Raw genomic sequence first — 14,871 nt, 5'->3', positions numbered from 1 at the left:
CAACTGCAGAGACAACCCACCATGTTGCTGCACAGTGTTACCTTGTGATAAGTGTTCTGAATTCAACTTTTTTTGCATTTGCAAATAATTGCAATCACTGTATTGATGGCTGATCAAAAGTGGTTAAAACAAGCATTAAAGTAATGGTTTGTTTTTTGTATCCATGGTTCACAAAATGATTGTAACTACAGAATGAGTTCTCAGTAGCTTTTTTTTTTTTTTTTTTTTGTATGATGTGTAGGGATAAAAGCCAGGAGAGCCAATGCATATAGTTTTCAATGCAAGAGTTCTGTTTCTCACACCAATATATGAAAATCATTTTTGGTCACTCTCCATGAGAAGGCATTAACAAAATAACTGTAATGCTATTTGTTTCATTCAAATGTAATGATTTGTGCAATGCTTAGTTTCATGTGATCTTACATAGAAGGAAACATGTTCATGTTTAATAAAATGCTTAAAAACCAGCAACTACACACAGTTCAGTTTAATACTGATTCATTTATTAATTCATTTAAATCTTGATTAATAACTATAAAGGTGACATTAAGAACAGTTGAAGAACATAATCACAGTCCACAGCATGTAACAGTACAATTAAATTACAATCAAAAGGATTATCATGCACAGTATTTATCAGTTTAAAAATTAAAATGGCAGTTTATATGATAATACTGCATGTATCTTGAATACAGTTTTCACAGATTAAAAAGTCACACCTATGACTTAGTGCTGCATTGTAAGCACTGGCAGGATGTAATATCATTATAAGAGTGTTGCTTTTTACTCCCATCTGGACAGGTCAACTCAACAATTTTCTCCTGGAAACCGACAGCATCACAGAACACACACGTGCGATTGAGACCATCATTAGCTTCTGTTAAGCTAAAGAAAAAAAGCAATAAAAGCAGTGTTATTATAGGTCTTCTTACTGTTAAATAACCTTTATCGCAAGGGATGTCTTAGTGAGCGAGCATTAGCTTCTACCTGTATGCATCTCCAGTTTAGAAACTTGTATTATTTATATAAGAAGTGAATGCAATGCACTGCTTCAGCTGTCTGAATCATTAGACACCAAGGCAGCTTGAAGCACTTTCCAGAGGGGCAGGGCGATTTGGCTCACAATTTTAAGCTATACTTGTAAAGTTGTAGGTGGAACAGAATCAGCACAAACAGCCAAAAAGAGATACACATATAAAGACTCAGTAGAAAACCTCACCAGCTATGTGTCCAATACTGAAATAAGTGTATCTGATATAAATATAAAACATTTAATATTAGCAAAATTAAAAGAATACAAAATTACAAGTAAAATTATGTGCTTTTGTCCTTTCTTTAAAACATACTTACATGACTTCATCAGACCTAACACACAGTTACACCTTGATTTAAGTATTACATTCATTAATATTCAACCAGATTTAAAGTGACAGTAATTGAATGTAGGTGAAATAAGTAGACCATAATAAAATAGTCAACCTAGTTGATATAAATCATAAACACAAACTAGTTGTGTATAATCATATTAGTATGCACTAAAAATATCTCTCCTTTAAAATGAATATTAAACAACGCTGTTTAAAATTTATACAGTTATAAGCAAATCTATAATGCCTCAAAGATCAAGTACTGTGTTAAAAAATCAAGTAAAAAATTGATAGAGATATTACATGGATGTTTAAATCATACTTATGAATGTTTATAATACATCAGAAAAATTAACATCTTATGCAAAAATATTTAAATATTTTAAGTTGTCTGAGCAGTGATGGGAGTTGTCCATAACAGGAGACAGGGCCAAGTAAAAATCTATATAATCTGTAGCACTTTTGCTTTGGACTTTCTGTACAATCCAGCTTTAACGTTTTAATGCCATCAACATTCAGGAGGGTAAGATAATGGGTGTCAGCTACTGTTGTCTACATGTACTGCAATTTTGACTATTTCTACCCACTTTAACTGTGATTTATCAATGTTTGACAGTAAATCTCACAGAGAAGCTGATATGGGTAGCACAAATAACCAGGAATCCAGCTTTCCGGTTTTTAGTTATAGCACCCTCATAATGACCCCAGAATATCCTCTTCTCAAAGCTATCAATTTACTGATTATCTTCCAGTGATTTGCTGTTTTTCCTAGATTATGATCACAGTAATATGCTGTACCCCTAGCGTCCCATGATAAAGGACATGTTCTTTTCTTTTTATTGCTTCTGTGCTGTGGTTCAAACTGTATGTATTATATCTTGTTACTCTTTTTCTAATGTGATTGTTACTCTTTTTCTAATGTGATTGTTACTCTTTTTCTAATGTGATTGTTACTCCTTTTCTAATGTGATTCACTTTATTTATTTATTTGTCTGTTTATTTATTTAAGCACACCAGGGTGAACCATACCGTGGAAGTGTGCTGTAAAACCAAATGTTAAAAATCAAAGCAGGTTATGGCAGAAATTGCCAAATACTATTTCAAAATTAGTAATGGAAATGTTTAGTATATTCACTTCTAAAACAATGGCACTTCATTAGATCAAGGAAAAAATATAAAATTAATTTAAAAAAGATAGTCATGAGTTAGTTGACAAGAATGCATTCAATTCAGAAAATGATTACAGAGAATGAAGATAAAAATAAATTGAGCAATCAGAATAAATACACTTTAACAGCTATTTATCTTCATCAGAAAAGAAGACTCTTTACATTGTGGGAAGTTTTAATGGATGGAGATAATGGAGTAAATGTATATTCTATAAGAATTCTTACGTATTTGCAATTATCACATAGTTCTTGTACTTCTTTTTTCATAATTGTTATATTAGTAAAGAAACATTTTACCTAATGTCTCAGAATACTTTGATAGTCTCATGCATTACCAGAAAACAAACTAAATACTTATATGTATAATTTTAATGAGGCAATTTAATTCAGTAAAAGCCATATACAGACATAAACACTACAATCTTAGATTAAATCTCAGATCTCAGATGAAAAAAAATACTAACATTCTAGAAAGAAGAGAACATGTTAATATTAAACCTTTTATATAAGTATGATGTTTGATACAGGAACTATGTATAAAATGTTATTAATCAGAAAATTACATTGTGGAATACTGAGCTTGGTAATATAGTAAGTACTAGACCTAGTATTGTAAAAAAAAAAAAAAAAAAACAGTACCCAAGTGTATTACAAACTGAGAATACTTTGCTGGGACAGTTTTACAATGTTAATGAGATAGGTAGATATGGTTGTGGATACCATAGATCTTGCAGGTTTATTTTATAAGGGAATTTTGTTTATTTAGTTTGCACTAACATAATAGTATATATACTAAACACCTTAGATACAATTTTAAAGGAGCTATATATACTGTGAAATATTTATTTTATGAAGCATTTTATGTTGGGATTTCTACCAGGCAGTTTAAGAAATATATTTTGGAGCATTTATATGACATTACAAAAAACAGTAATGATGCTTTGTAGAGACACATAACAGAACATTCTGAACATGAGAAATTCCTTTTATTTTGTTAAGGTCAGGTTACAATGGGCCAGAGAGAAAGGGACTACAAAAACAGAGTTGAACAACAAGAGACAATGTGGCAATTAAGGCTAGAAACCAACAAACCACCTGGGTTAAATGGAATGATAAACATTAATTTTTTTTTTAAATCCTGGAGGTTGAAAATGTGAATCTTATGGAATGTAAAATATATTTTATAAATTCTTTTTATAAGTCTTTTTTATATTTAATTTGCCAGTTGTGAGATATTTTGTGATGTATTGTGAGACTGTTTTAGTATTTAAAAGGCCAATTTTAATGTATTTTTGTATTCTGAAGAAGCTCTTATATTCATTAGTCTTACATTCATTAAATTCATTAGTTCAAATGCCTGTCATTTAGTGCTTTTTCATTATTTTTTGGAAGTTGCATTCTCTACTTCTTTTGGTGAATATACCAATGCCAGATACTGGTTACGGAAATGGAATAGTACCATAGGAGATGGAATGGCTTTATTTACTCTTACTGACACCACTGGCGTGATCTAGCATATGCTAGTAACATAATATCCTTTGCATACTGCGCATTACTAGTATGATAATGGAGAATTCATGAGTTGTTCACAAGGATCATAAACAGGAATAAGCCCAGCTGTGGAGCATTGTGAATTTCTCACAACATGTTATGTTTACAAAATGTTTCTCTTGTCTTGCATCCTTGCTGGTGTGTATCAATGCAATTATGAAATCATTTTATTAAGATGCAGATTGCATACATTTGTTTGAGTGAATTATGACTGGCAGCAGCAAAGGATTTAGAAAGATGATAACAATTTAACTAAACCCTTTTAGTTAGCAAGACATGAAGCACTGAAACAGTGACAAGAATTTTAAGAAAAACACATTAATTATAAACCTTTAAAAATACACCATATAATGTCTTACGTGTATGCAGCACAGTCCCCATGGCATTCTGACATTTCTATATCACCTACACAGCTGCTTATATTCAGATTTACATTTTTTGGAACTGGCAAGCATTTGTCTTTGCCTGAAATAAAATAAACAAATAAACAAACAAATGTTACTTAACAGACACAATTTTTGAATAATTTAGTAAAATAAATTGTTTTAGCTATTTGTATATCAGTGTCAGCAATTATTTACTAATGTCTCATTAATGCTTTGGGATTGACTTACATTTTATAACATGAAAAGCTTGAAAGTTCAAATGTATCCATTATTTTAAGGCATGTACCCTCTGATATACTGGAGTGTGTAACATAGCTCATATGCTAGCCAGCACATGCCTTATGAAACTGAAATGCCGAAAATAAAGACTTACATGGACTAAATCTGAAATGGCCATTTTTTCAGAATATTTCCTTTTCACTGGGGTATGGTGATTTCGGAGTTAGTATATATAAATTTGGGGGATACAAAAGGAATACCCCCTGCAAAAATGTTTTAAGGAGATGAATGATGAATGATATTCACTCTTCTCCATAATGTTTGCCTTTTTTCTGCATGTCAACACTCAACATTATGATTTTGTCATTTCATTACGGAGATGGGCAAAATATCTCATAACAGCACTATAAGGTCTGAAGCAACATTCCACATTATCTCAGTGAATTTGTCATAAAGCAAATCTTGAATGTGCCAATTGTATGGGATGAAAAACATATCTGTACAATGGTATAAAATAGCAAGCAACTTAAATACTGATGTACATATTGAAAAGTGCAGTTTATAGATCTGCAGTGATAACAAAAATGGCAATAAATACAGAAATACATAATCACAAAGTCATTTTTGATATACTGCCCATAAAAAGTAGAACAATTAAAATATACTGAAAATGCAGTAAATAAAATAAAATATACTGAAAATGTAGTAAATAAAATAAAATATACTGAAAATGGTGCATTTGTGAAAAATACTTGAATCCTGAATTGTCCAAGTTAGTTGAAGGTTGTGCATCAGGGCTGGTAACTTGGCACGTAAAAATCAACTACCAATCATTAGCAGAGCGGAGTTCTGCTGTGGCGACCCCTAACCGGGAAAAGCCGAAAGACACAACAAATATGACAGCCCTCTTATGAAATATAATGTGGCAAATTAAATACTTAACAAGAGGAAAATACGCTTAGCTGGTAAAGTAGTAGAGCAGAATCTGTTGTTCATTTTAATTTGATAGCACCAAAAATACATTATTTTATGATATATGAAAAAATACTTTGATAACTCTTGTACCATAGTGAGGTGGTAAATCAAATTAAATGATAGAATAGATCCCCATGGAAATGCTTGTACAATCAGAGCAACTAGAAGGAAACACAGGAATAAAAGTTCAATAACTATTTAATTGTATTCAGCAAAGGAAGAAAATGCAATTCGTTAAGTATGCCAGCAGAAATCTGGGGGCGGGGGCAAACCCAGTCCTTTCACTGTTTCATTTGCTTTAAATGAACTCCAAAAAGTACAGCTGATAGAATTTTTTTGATGAAATTGATTCTTCAGTTGTTACACAACTAAGATTCATAGAAGTTATTAGGCATAGACTTTTAGTTGCATAGAAATTATAGTAGTTATCTTTTAATTGCAGTTGATATATCTATCTATAGCTGTGTGTGTGTGTGTGTGTGTGTGTGTGTGTGTGTGTGTGTGTGTGTGTGTGTGTGTGTGTGTGTGTGTATCTGTGTGTGTGTGTGTGTTAAAACACTTCAAAGAAAGAAAACCACCTTACTACCTTATTCAGACCCCTCAAACCTAAGCAGTGCTGTGTTTCTCTCTATAAGCTCTACCTAACAAACATGTCTTCGTCTACAAACATATTATTAATTTTTTGTACTAAATTTTCCTTAGGTTATGTATGAATAAACAATTTAATGTGTTTGTCATTTGTAGGTTTATATTTCTAAGCTTGTACTGCATTTTGCTAGGGGGGGTCATTAGCATTAAAAATGTAACTAGTATGACTTGGTTTCTTTTACTCGCAACCCTTTGGGGTCTGAACAGTGCATGGCTTGAAGGAAAAGAAATGAAAAATGCCAGTAACATTGTCTATAGAAGTAATCCAAATGTATTCGTATGCACTGCCTGGCATGTAGTACTGGAATATTCACGTTGTATTAACAATGTATGCTATGTGCTGCAAGTCCTTAAGGGAGCTTTGATGTGAATAGGTAAGGCACTTACTTTATTTAAAAGTTTGTTCTGAATTATGGTGTTATTGCACAGTATACATTATGCTACATTTATCATACAAAATTAAAGTATAATACAATACACACACACACACACACACACACACACATATACACATATATATATATATATATATATATATATATATATATATATATATATATATATCTCACAAAAAATTGAAGTACTTACAGACATAGCAGCAGGTGTCTGCACTGTAGATCCGCTTGTCCTGTTAAGGGTAAAAAAAAAGAGAAAAAAATGAGAAACTAAGCATTTTTTGTATCACCTTTGCATAATTATGTTCTATATGCTGCATTAATTTAACTTTCACTCACTTCCATTATGGACCTACCTATGTTAACAATATATTAAAGTTATACATTTTGAAATGTATTTTTAACATTTTATGGCAACAAATATGTTGTTTTTAATAAGTGCATAAAAATGCATCATAACTGACCGATAGTTGAACAACTCTGTCCACGTGCACAGCAAGCTGAATTTTTTTGTGATGTATGCATTTGTTTCATTAATATTGTTACTTTTTTAGAAACAGAGCTGATACAGAATATAATATTTTTATGAAATACCTTAAGTACAAATGATAAACTTCACTTAGTGTAGTTATTTATCTTAAAACACACATTTTCTCAAGCAATCACAATAATGTATATTACAGTATCACATAGCTATAGCGGTATGACACTGCTCCCAAGGCTGGAAAAAAAGATCTCTAGCTTACTCTGAAGTTTTCTTATACACAGTGCATTATGAATGGGTTTATAGTCAGTCAAAATCAACTTGTATTGCATTTGAGTCTTGGATGTCAAGATATTTAACCTGAGAGTGGAGCAAACCAGAATGCAAGAGATGAATGTTGACATTTATGTTAAGAACACATAACAAGTAGTTATAATAACAGGAACCCAATGAATAATGCTTAGTACATGAAGCTCTGACTGCTGTAGTATTTACCAGCTGCTGAGAAAATAGGAGCGAGAACTGTTTTACAGATTTGAAAGCTGTAAAATATTTAGTGGTGTCACACAGACAGTATCCACAAGCTAAGGGAAACTCTAATAGACAAAAGGATTTAAAAGTTGTTGAACAATTTCAGATCAGGGAAAACATGTTATGTACTTCTTTGATGCCAGAAATGTCCATAACAGGGTTGTCCTTTTCCAGTTTTAGACCATAATATACTGTATGTTCTACAATGTTTTAACCAGACATATTCAAATACCCGAAACGGCAATCATATATTACTTGTAAATTTTCTAGAAACGCATATGTATACTCTGCTTGATGCTGCCTGCTTTGATATATCCCTTGCACACTCTTTATGTGAAACATGCACATTTCTAAATTCTGTACTGTTGTGTATAACTCCATATAGTTACCTACTAGCCTATGGTAAATATTAATATATAGAAGGTGTTGTACTACAGGCAGAGGTTCTGTTTATAAACACTTTGACATAATACATCTTGTCTGCATGTTATAGTCTCTATAAACCAAAATAATCCCATATCTTCCCCATTTTCAAAACTTTAGATTTTTAGAGACTGTTATTCTCTGATGTCATTGCCTGACTTGAAAGACTATGTGCAATCTTTGATGTACAGAAGATAGTTATCATTGTGACTCTTATGTTCAGTAATCCAATTTTAATTGAGTAAATCAACAAAAACATTGTACCTATAAAAGTATACTTTCAAAAAACCTCCAGTACATAATTATCCAAGAGCTCAGCTATTCAGTTTCCCAACATTATTTCTACAGCAGCAGTACATTTGCATAGGTGCTATAAGTGGGCTTCATCCATCATTCAACATATTGTTTCACATCTACCCATTAGTGGGGCCTTCAAAAATGGTGGTGTTGAGCCATGAACACTTCATCCTTCTTACTTACCACAGCCATCCACCCTCCCTTAGCTAGTGTGGTTTAGAAATGGCCTTACAGAATATTGAAATCTGATTTGTCAAACCCTAGAAACATCATGGTGTGAATTCTTCATAAAGCTTCATTAAAAGTAAAATAAAAAAGCAAGAATGGACAACACAGACTTCTTATAGCCTAATATCATGCAGCTGTAAAGCTTCATACTAGCCTTACTAATCCTGTCATTAAGTTACCTGACTGAACTGCTTTGGTTTGGTTTTATTTAGACGACTCTCAAAACAGGTGTCAAATGCCAATGTTTGACAAATTTTTATTTGCTAGCTGTCCAAAACAGTGGTAACTCAGATAAGAAAAAGCTAGTAACCATGAGATTCAGTATTGCCAAACACTGTTTATATGATACCTTTATGTGTATTCTTTTTCTCTGTTGCTATAGTATGATGCAAAATGTTATTATTTCTCTATCAGCCCTCATATATGACAGCTCCAACCATAAAAGTACAGTTCAGTACAGATAGTATTACAACTGAAATTGCTGACTTATCTACATGTGAATTCCATCCCATAAAATATAAAACAGAAAAATCATACCTGCTTAACAGACACAAAACAATATAGTGCCGAAATACACTACAGACATTTGAATATAGCACTTATACCACAAAAGATTAACAAGTTGTTAAAACACATGTTCCACCTAACAAAAATCAGAAAGTCAGAAATTCATTCAGACAAAAAATGCAATCCAAATGGTAGAAAAGTATTTAACGCACATGCACACCCACACTGAAACACATATTTACACAAAGATACAGACATGCATACACCCACAGACTCACAGACATAAAAAAACAGATACATAGACATGACATGCACACAGACACGCACAGACACACACACACACACACACACACACACACACACACACACACACACACACACACACACACACACACACACACACATACATACACACACAGATACAAGACAGATATCAAGACACAGATATAAACATTTTTTATTTCAAATTTCAAGTGTCACTGAAGGAAGTTACCCAGTTACTCGGACATTATGCAAAACTATAACATCTCTAACTTGACATTCTCATCCACTTCTTCCCAACCTGGTAACTGAACTGCTAAGCCAACATAACTGTTGTACTTAGGGGATATCAACAGTCAGCCTCCAAAACCAATTAATTCCATTAACAGGCAAACTGATGCTATTTTAGCATCTAAGGTTGTGCTGACCTTTGATGATCATTAGTTAAACTTTCTGTCTGGAAAGAAAAACAGCCTTGCTGCTCATATTTCTAACTCTGGATCCAGAGACACTATGGAATTAATAATCTGACAATGAGTATGTTTTGTTCCCCATAAAAATATATACAGTTGTTCACATGATTTTGTAGTATGCAAATAATGAATTCTCTGGCATCTTTTTCCTTAAAGTATATGGATCATATACACAGTATAGTAGCACACATCTGGTGCTCTGACCAGTTCCCTATACCCAAAAGTTGAGGACCAAAAAATCTCTTCAGAGATTGAAGGCCAAATACCATGTACCTTGCTACATTTATAATACACACCGAACTTTACCATTAGCATGAATGTTGCAGTACTGGCATTAATTTATGAAGCCCTGATATAATCACAGCTTCAGCAATGAATTAATGAATACCAGTTCTACTACCTTGGCACCTGCCAATAATGCCTCCTAACAGCTTGCACTAGGGGCAGATGCCCCCTTTACCCCACCATACCTATGGATGTGGATGTACAAAATCAAACAAGGTAGTGAACAATATGTATGGATACATTGTCAGAGAAGATCTTATGTCAATTTATGGCTTTGTTAAATTTTATAGAGTTCTGAGTTCAGGTCTTGCAAAAGAATATGACAAAATATCTCAAACTAATATGAGGTGTGAGCAGACATTTTAGCCCAAATTTTCAGGGTAAGATTTTAGTAATTTATATGGGGTAATTAAATTGGCTACTCTTCTGTTCATTGACAGCAAATGCATTGACATTTTAACTTACTGAGCACTTTGATGTCAGTGTATTTAAGTTCAGAAGTATGGGGCCTGATCCCGACATTGGGGGTACAGGAAGGCTTGCCCATCCTGCAAAATGCATACTTGTAGTTTTTTGTCAGGTTGATTTGTTGTGCAGCATAACATTATGAACTCAAAAATTATTTGGTACATTAATAAATACATTTTTAAACCTCTGCCCAGAGAAAGCACATTTAGTTGAAAGCTTTTAGACATATAAGTTATAATACTTTCACTGAAACTTTGCAGTTAAACATGTAAACGTGTTAATCTTAAATCAATTTCAATATATTTTATTAGCTTGCAATATGCCCACTATAAACTCAAAGCTATCATATATAAACAAAAGCGGATATACAGTTTGGAGGAACTGTAAGCATATATGAATGGAGTATAGTGAAAATTTTTTAGCAGGAGGGTGGCTACCTCTGTATTTGTTCCTAGTATGTGTGTGTGTGTGTGTGTGTGTGTGTGTGTGTGTGTGTGTGTGTGTGTGTGTGTGTGTATATATATATATATATATATATATATATATATATATATATGGATTCACTTTATAATCTCAAAATACTGAAATATTGAATTTCAGTATCTTGAAACTATAAAGCCGAAAAACCAAAACACCGAAACCCCAAAAGTGCGAAATTCAAAATAGCGAATGTAAACACACCATACACCACACAACACATACACTGTCTTCCCCACATTACAACAAACAAACAAAATGCACACAAATACAAGAATACAAACCCATAAACCTACCCTACATATAAGCAGGGGGGCAAGCATCCCTGCACCCCCCACCCACACTTCTTATATATACTAACTCCGAGGTTGCACCAAAAAGAAAAAGACAGTAAACTCAGCACTACATGCTCTACAGTCCCCTCACACACACACATCACAACTGTACAAAAACAAGCACTTTCAATACTTACACACTCATACTCTTACCTACCTACCCTAACCTACACCTAAAACTTCCGAACTCACTCACATACACTCAAATCACTATCCAATACCATAAAAAAAAAAATTCACTTACCTTAATCTCCAACCATATCCACACACCAAACCGTAAATCAGGCACACAGTACATCCCACATAATGTAGCGCACCACCACAACCACGATTCAGGATTCGCGGTTATGAGGTTTCATAATTTCAGACATTTGGCTTTATAGTCTCGAGATACTGAAATTCGATATTTCAATATTTTGAGATTATAATGTGAATCCATACACACACACACACACACACACACACACACACACACACACACACACACACACACACACACACACACACACACACACACACACACACACACACACACACACATATAAATAGAGAGAGAGAGTTATAGATATGGCAGAGGGAGATAAGGCTTAGACACTGAAACATACAGAGATGAATTGTCATGCCACTTAGTTTACATTATCAAATAACAGAAGCTTCAATATATGTTGATTATTTAAAAGATTAGTGGCTTCATCCACAAAAGTGAACCATTTTGATATCATGTTAGTATACAGACCTTTGGGCAGTATGTTTGATGGTCACAATGCTCATAGTTTCCTTCAAGTCCTGTTACATTGCATTGAAATGACAAGCATGTATCATTTTCATCCACGAATGATTCTCCAACCTAAACAAAATAGTAGTGATCATTAGATAAGTGTTTGCTATTCTTATTAATGCTATATTGTACCATAAATCAATAGTTTATGATGTTTTAGAAAAGAAAATTAGTAACATGCAAAATGTAGAATTCTAAATAAAAGTAATGATCAGTGTAGAAAAACACAGCTAGACAGCCAGGGAAATATAATTTCCTTTATTGTAGCGTATCATTCATTATTTAGAAAATCATACCTATACATGTTAGAATTACTTAAAAGTTATTTTAGGAATTGCGTATTTCCTATATTTAACCAACAGTACTACCAAAGAAGGCATAATACTTCTTTCTTCAAATTTTTGTTTATTATTAAAAAGAGCTACAAGAGTTGGGTGCTGGGCCGGCAGCTCAACACCATAAAACTCCACTGCCAACCATGAGCAGACAGGTGATCTGCTATGGCAGCCCCTAACTGGGAAAAAGCCGAAAAAAGAAGAAGATCGAAAATTGTTACAAGAAGAGTGAGTAACAGAATGTATAGCAAGTGAGGTATAACAGATGATGAATTTTTTTTGTTGCATTACCTATTCAGTATAAAGATTTTTAGAACTGTCCACCAACGTTATGATTGTGGTGCCAGCAGATGACTATCAATAATTAGACATAATTGCTCTGACAGGGCAAGGGTCTGCATGCCAATATACTTGCTGCTGAGTAAGCTGAAGCCATTTTTCTTTTTCTTTTTTTTTTTTCGTTGTTCATCTGTGGGGGTGAGACATTACATCAGGAATGGGAAGCAGGCAGTAAATGAGCTGACTACAGCTTTGATCTTAAGCAGTAGTAAAAACATGTAATGCTCCAGCTGGAAATTAAGAGGTCTCTACTTAAGCCTCAAAGGTATCTGATATAAGCTAGAGTCTCACGATCCTGAGCAACATTTATATCATCATCTTGCATAAACATGGCCCAGAAAAGTAACTCAGTTAGCAAACATAAGCCCATAAGGCCTCCCAGAGCAGTCCCCACATAAGGAAATGCCTTCTTCACAGATGTGTCTTTGGCTCATTGATGCATCATTAGTCTTTCTGCTCTGTATTCTAAACAATGCACTTGTTGTCATTATTAGAAGCATCTCTATCAGAAACTTACCAAGTAAAGTGTTTTAAATAGAATTGCATTTTTAAGCATGTGTTCAGATTATGTGAGTGTTGTTCATACTTACAGTGTAGGTCTTTCCTTTATACTGACATGTAATTGGAGCTGTAATTACATAAGAAAGAAATAATTGGAATTAGCAATGTAGTTTTTCTCTCTGTAATATATGAACTAATAATAAAGAACATTGTTTACACAATCTTCAATGTGATATACAACAAATTAAAAACAAAGAATCAGAACTGACTTATTCACCAAACTGCAGAAACTGCCTCATATTTTGATAAATGCACGTGCGATGGCATACCATTCTGAGCTAGTTCTTCAGGTCATGTTTTCAACCACATACAGCATTTGTGCAGAAGATACATCTTTGTCTTACATTTGAATACACACTGTTACATTTGTTTAGGAAATAATATATTAGATTTATAAATGTCTTAATATATGTTAAGAAAGTGCAATCTACTTATGCCTGCTTAATCTGATTCTCTTCATGGAAATAAAATAAAAGTGAGTCTTTGGCACAGAAGCACACAAAAATATGCTAATCACTGTACTGAAACGCAAGTCACTTCTCATAAATTGAGTTGGGAAGAGAACACTTGTTCTGTTATCAGTATCAGGATGAGCAGAGAATGTTCAGGTATTCCTTTGTATCCTTTAGAAACTTTATGCTGAAATGCCTACCATGTGCTAATCAGCAAAATTGCTCACAAACACTGTTGAACTGTAAAGAACACTCACTGCTTGTGTTTGAGCAGGTTATATGGACTTTCAGCAAGACAAACATAGGTGCAGAATAAATAGTGATGTGCACTTAGACAGAAATTATACTGCAGGAAGAAAACCGGGGTATACAGAGGAATTATTTAGGGACTGCCGTGCTTATTGTTAAATTACTGCAAGCAAAAGTACAACAAACACAGCTCTACAAACCCATGATTTTACTTATTTTTTTAACTAAATAATTTTTATTTCTTCTACAAAAGAAAAAAGAAAATGTAACAAACAATGCATACAACATTGCATTCCAGACAACTATTAATTCTAGGCAAAAACAAGAGAACCCAAGAGAACGTTATGTGATACATATACATACTATGTAAAGATCCACATAACTCCTTCAAGAACATCCCCATACTATCCCCAACAAAATGTTTAGTTGACAAGTATTTCTTATACATGAGACAAGTATCTGTGCCACCCCTATATTTAAAAAAAATACAAAATCTTTCCAGGGTGGCATCTCATATGGTTGTTCAGATATCCACCCCTAGGTATCTAAAGCATCTACAGCATACTGTAGTGATATTTTCTCAAAAATTTATACTTAGGAGATTTTGATTTTATAATTGAATATTGTACATCTTGGTGCAATGAATTGAATACGTAAATGCATGAATAAACTAATTAA

The 14,871-nt window shown here is 33.2% G+C and overlaps 1 protein-coding gene across 1 annotated transcript in view; it reads right to left on the bottom strand.

Annotated features, from left to right (window-relative positions):
- Window positions 1-481: 481 nt before the first annotated feature.
- Window positions 482-14,871, bottom strand: part of LOC122815033 (mucin-5AC-like) — a 168,090-nt gene continuing 153,700 nt past the window's right edge. Inside the window, exons 43-47 of the mRNA XM_044087284.1 lie at window positions 13,522-13,559; window positions 12,216-12,326; window positions 6,904-6,943; window positions 4,447-4,552; window positions 482-885 (exon numbers count right to left, since the gene is read on the bottom strand). Coding sequence (XP_043943219.1) covers window positions 720-885; window positions 4,447-4,552; window positions 6,904-6,943; window positions 12,216-12,326; window positions 13,522-13,559 — 461 coding nt within the window. The 3' untranslated portion in view covers window positions 482-719. The remainder of the gene's footprint in view (window positions 886-4,446; window positions 4,553-6,903; window positions 6,944-12,215; window positions 12,327-13,521; window positions 13,560-14,871) is intronic.

Source organism: Protopterus annectens, chromosome 11.part0 (assembly GCF_019279795.1).
Source record: "Protopterus annectens isolate FY-2018-M chromosome 11.part0, PAN1.0, whole genome shotgun sequence".
NCBI classification, from domain to species: domain Eukaryota; kingdom Metazoa; phylum Chordata; order Ceratodontiformes; family Protopteridae; genus Protopterus; species Protopterus annectens.
The sequence above is the reverse complement of the archived record's forward strand: the minus strand, read 5'-3'. Positions and strand labels throughout refer to the sequence as shown.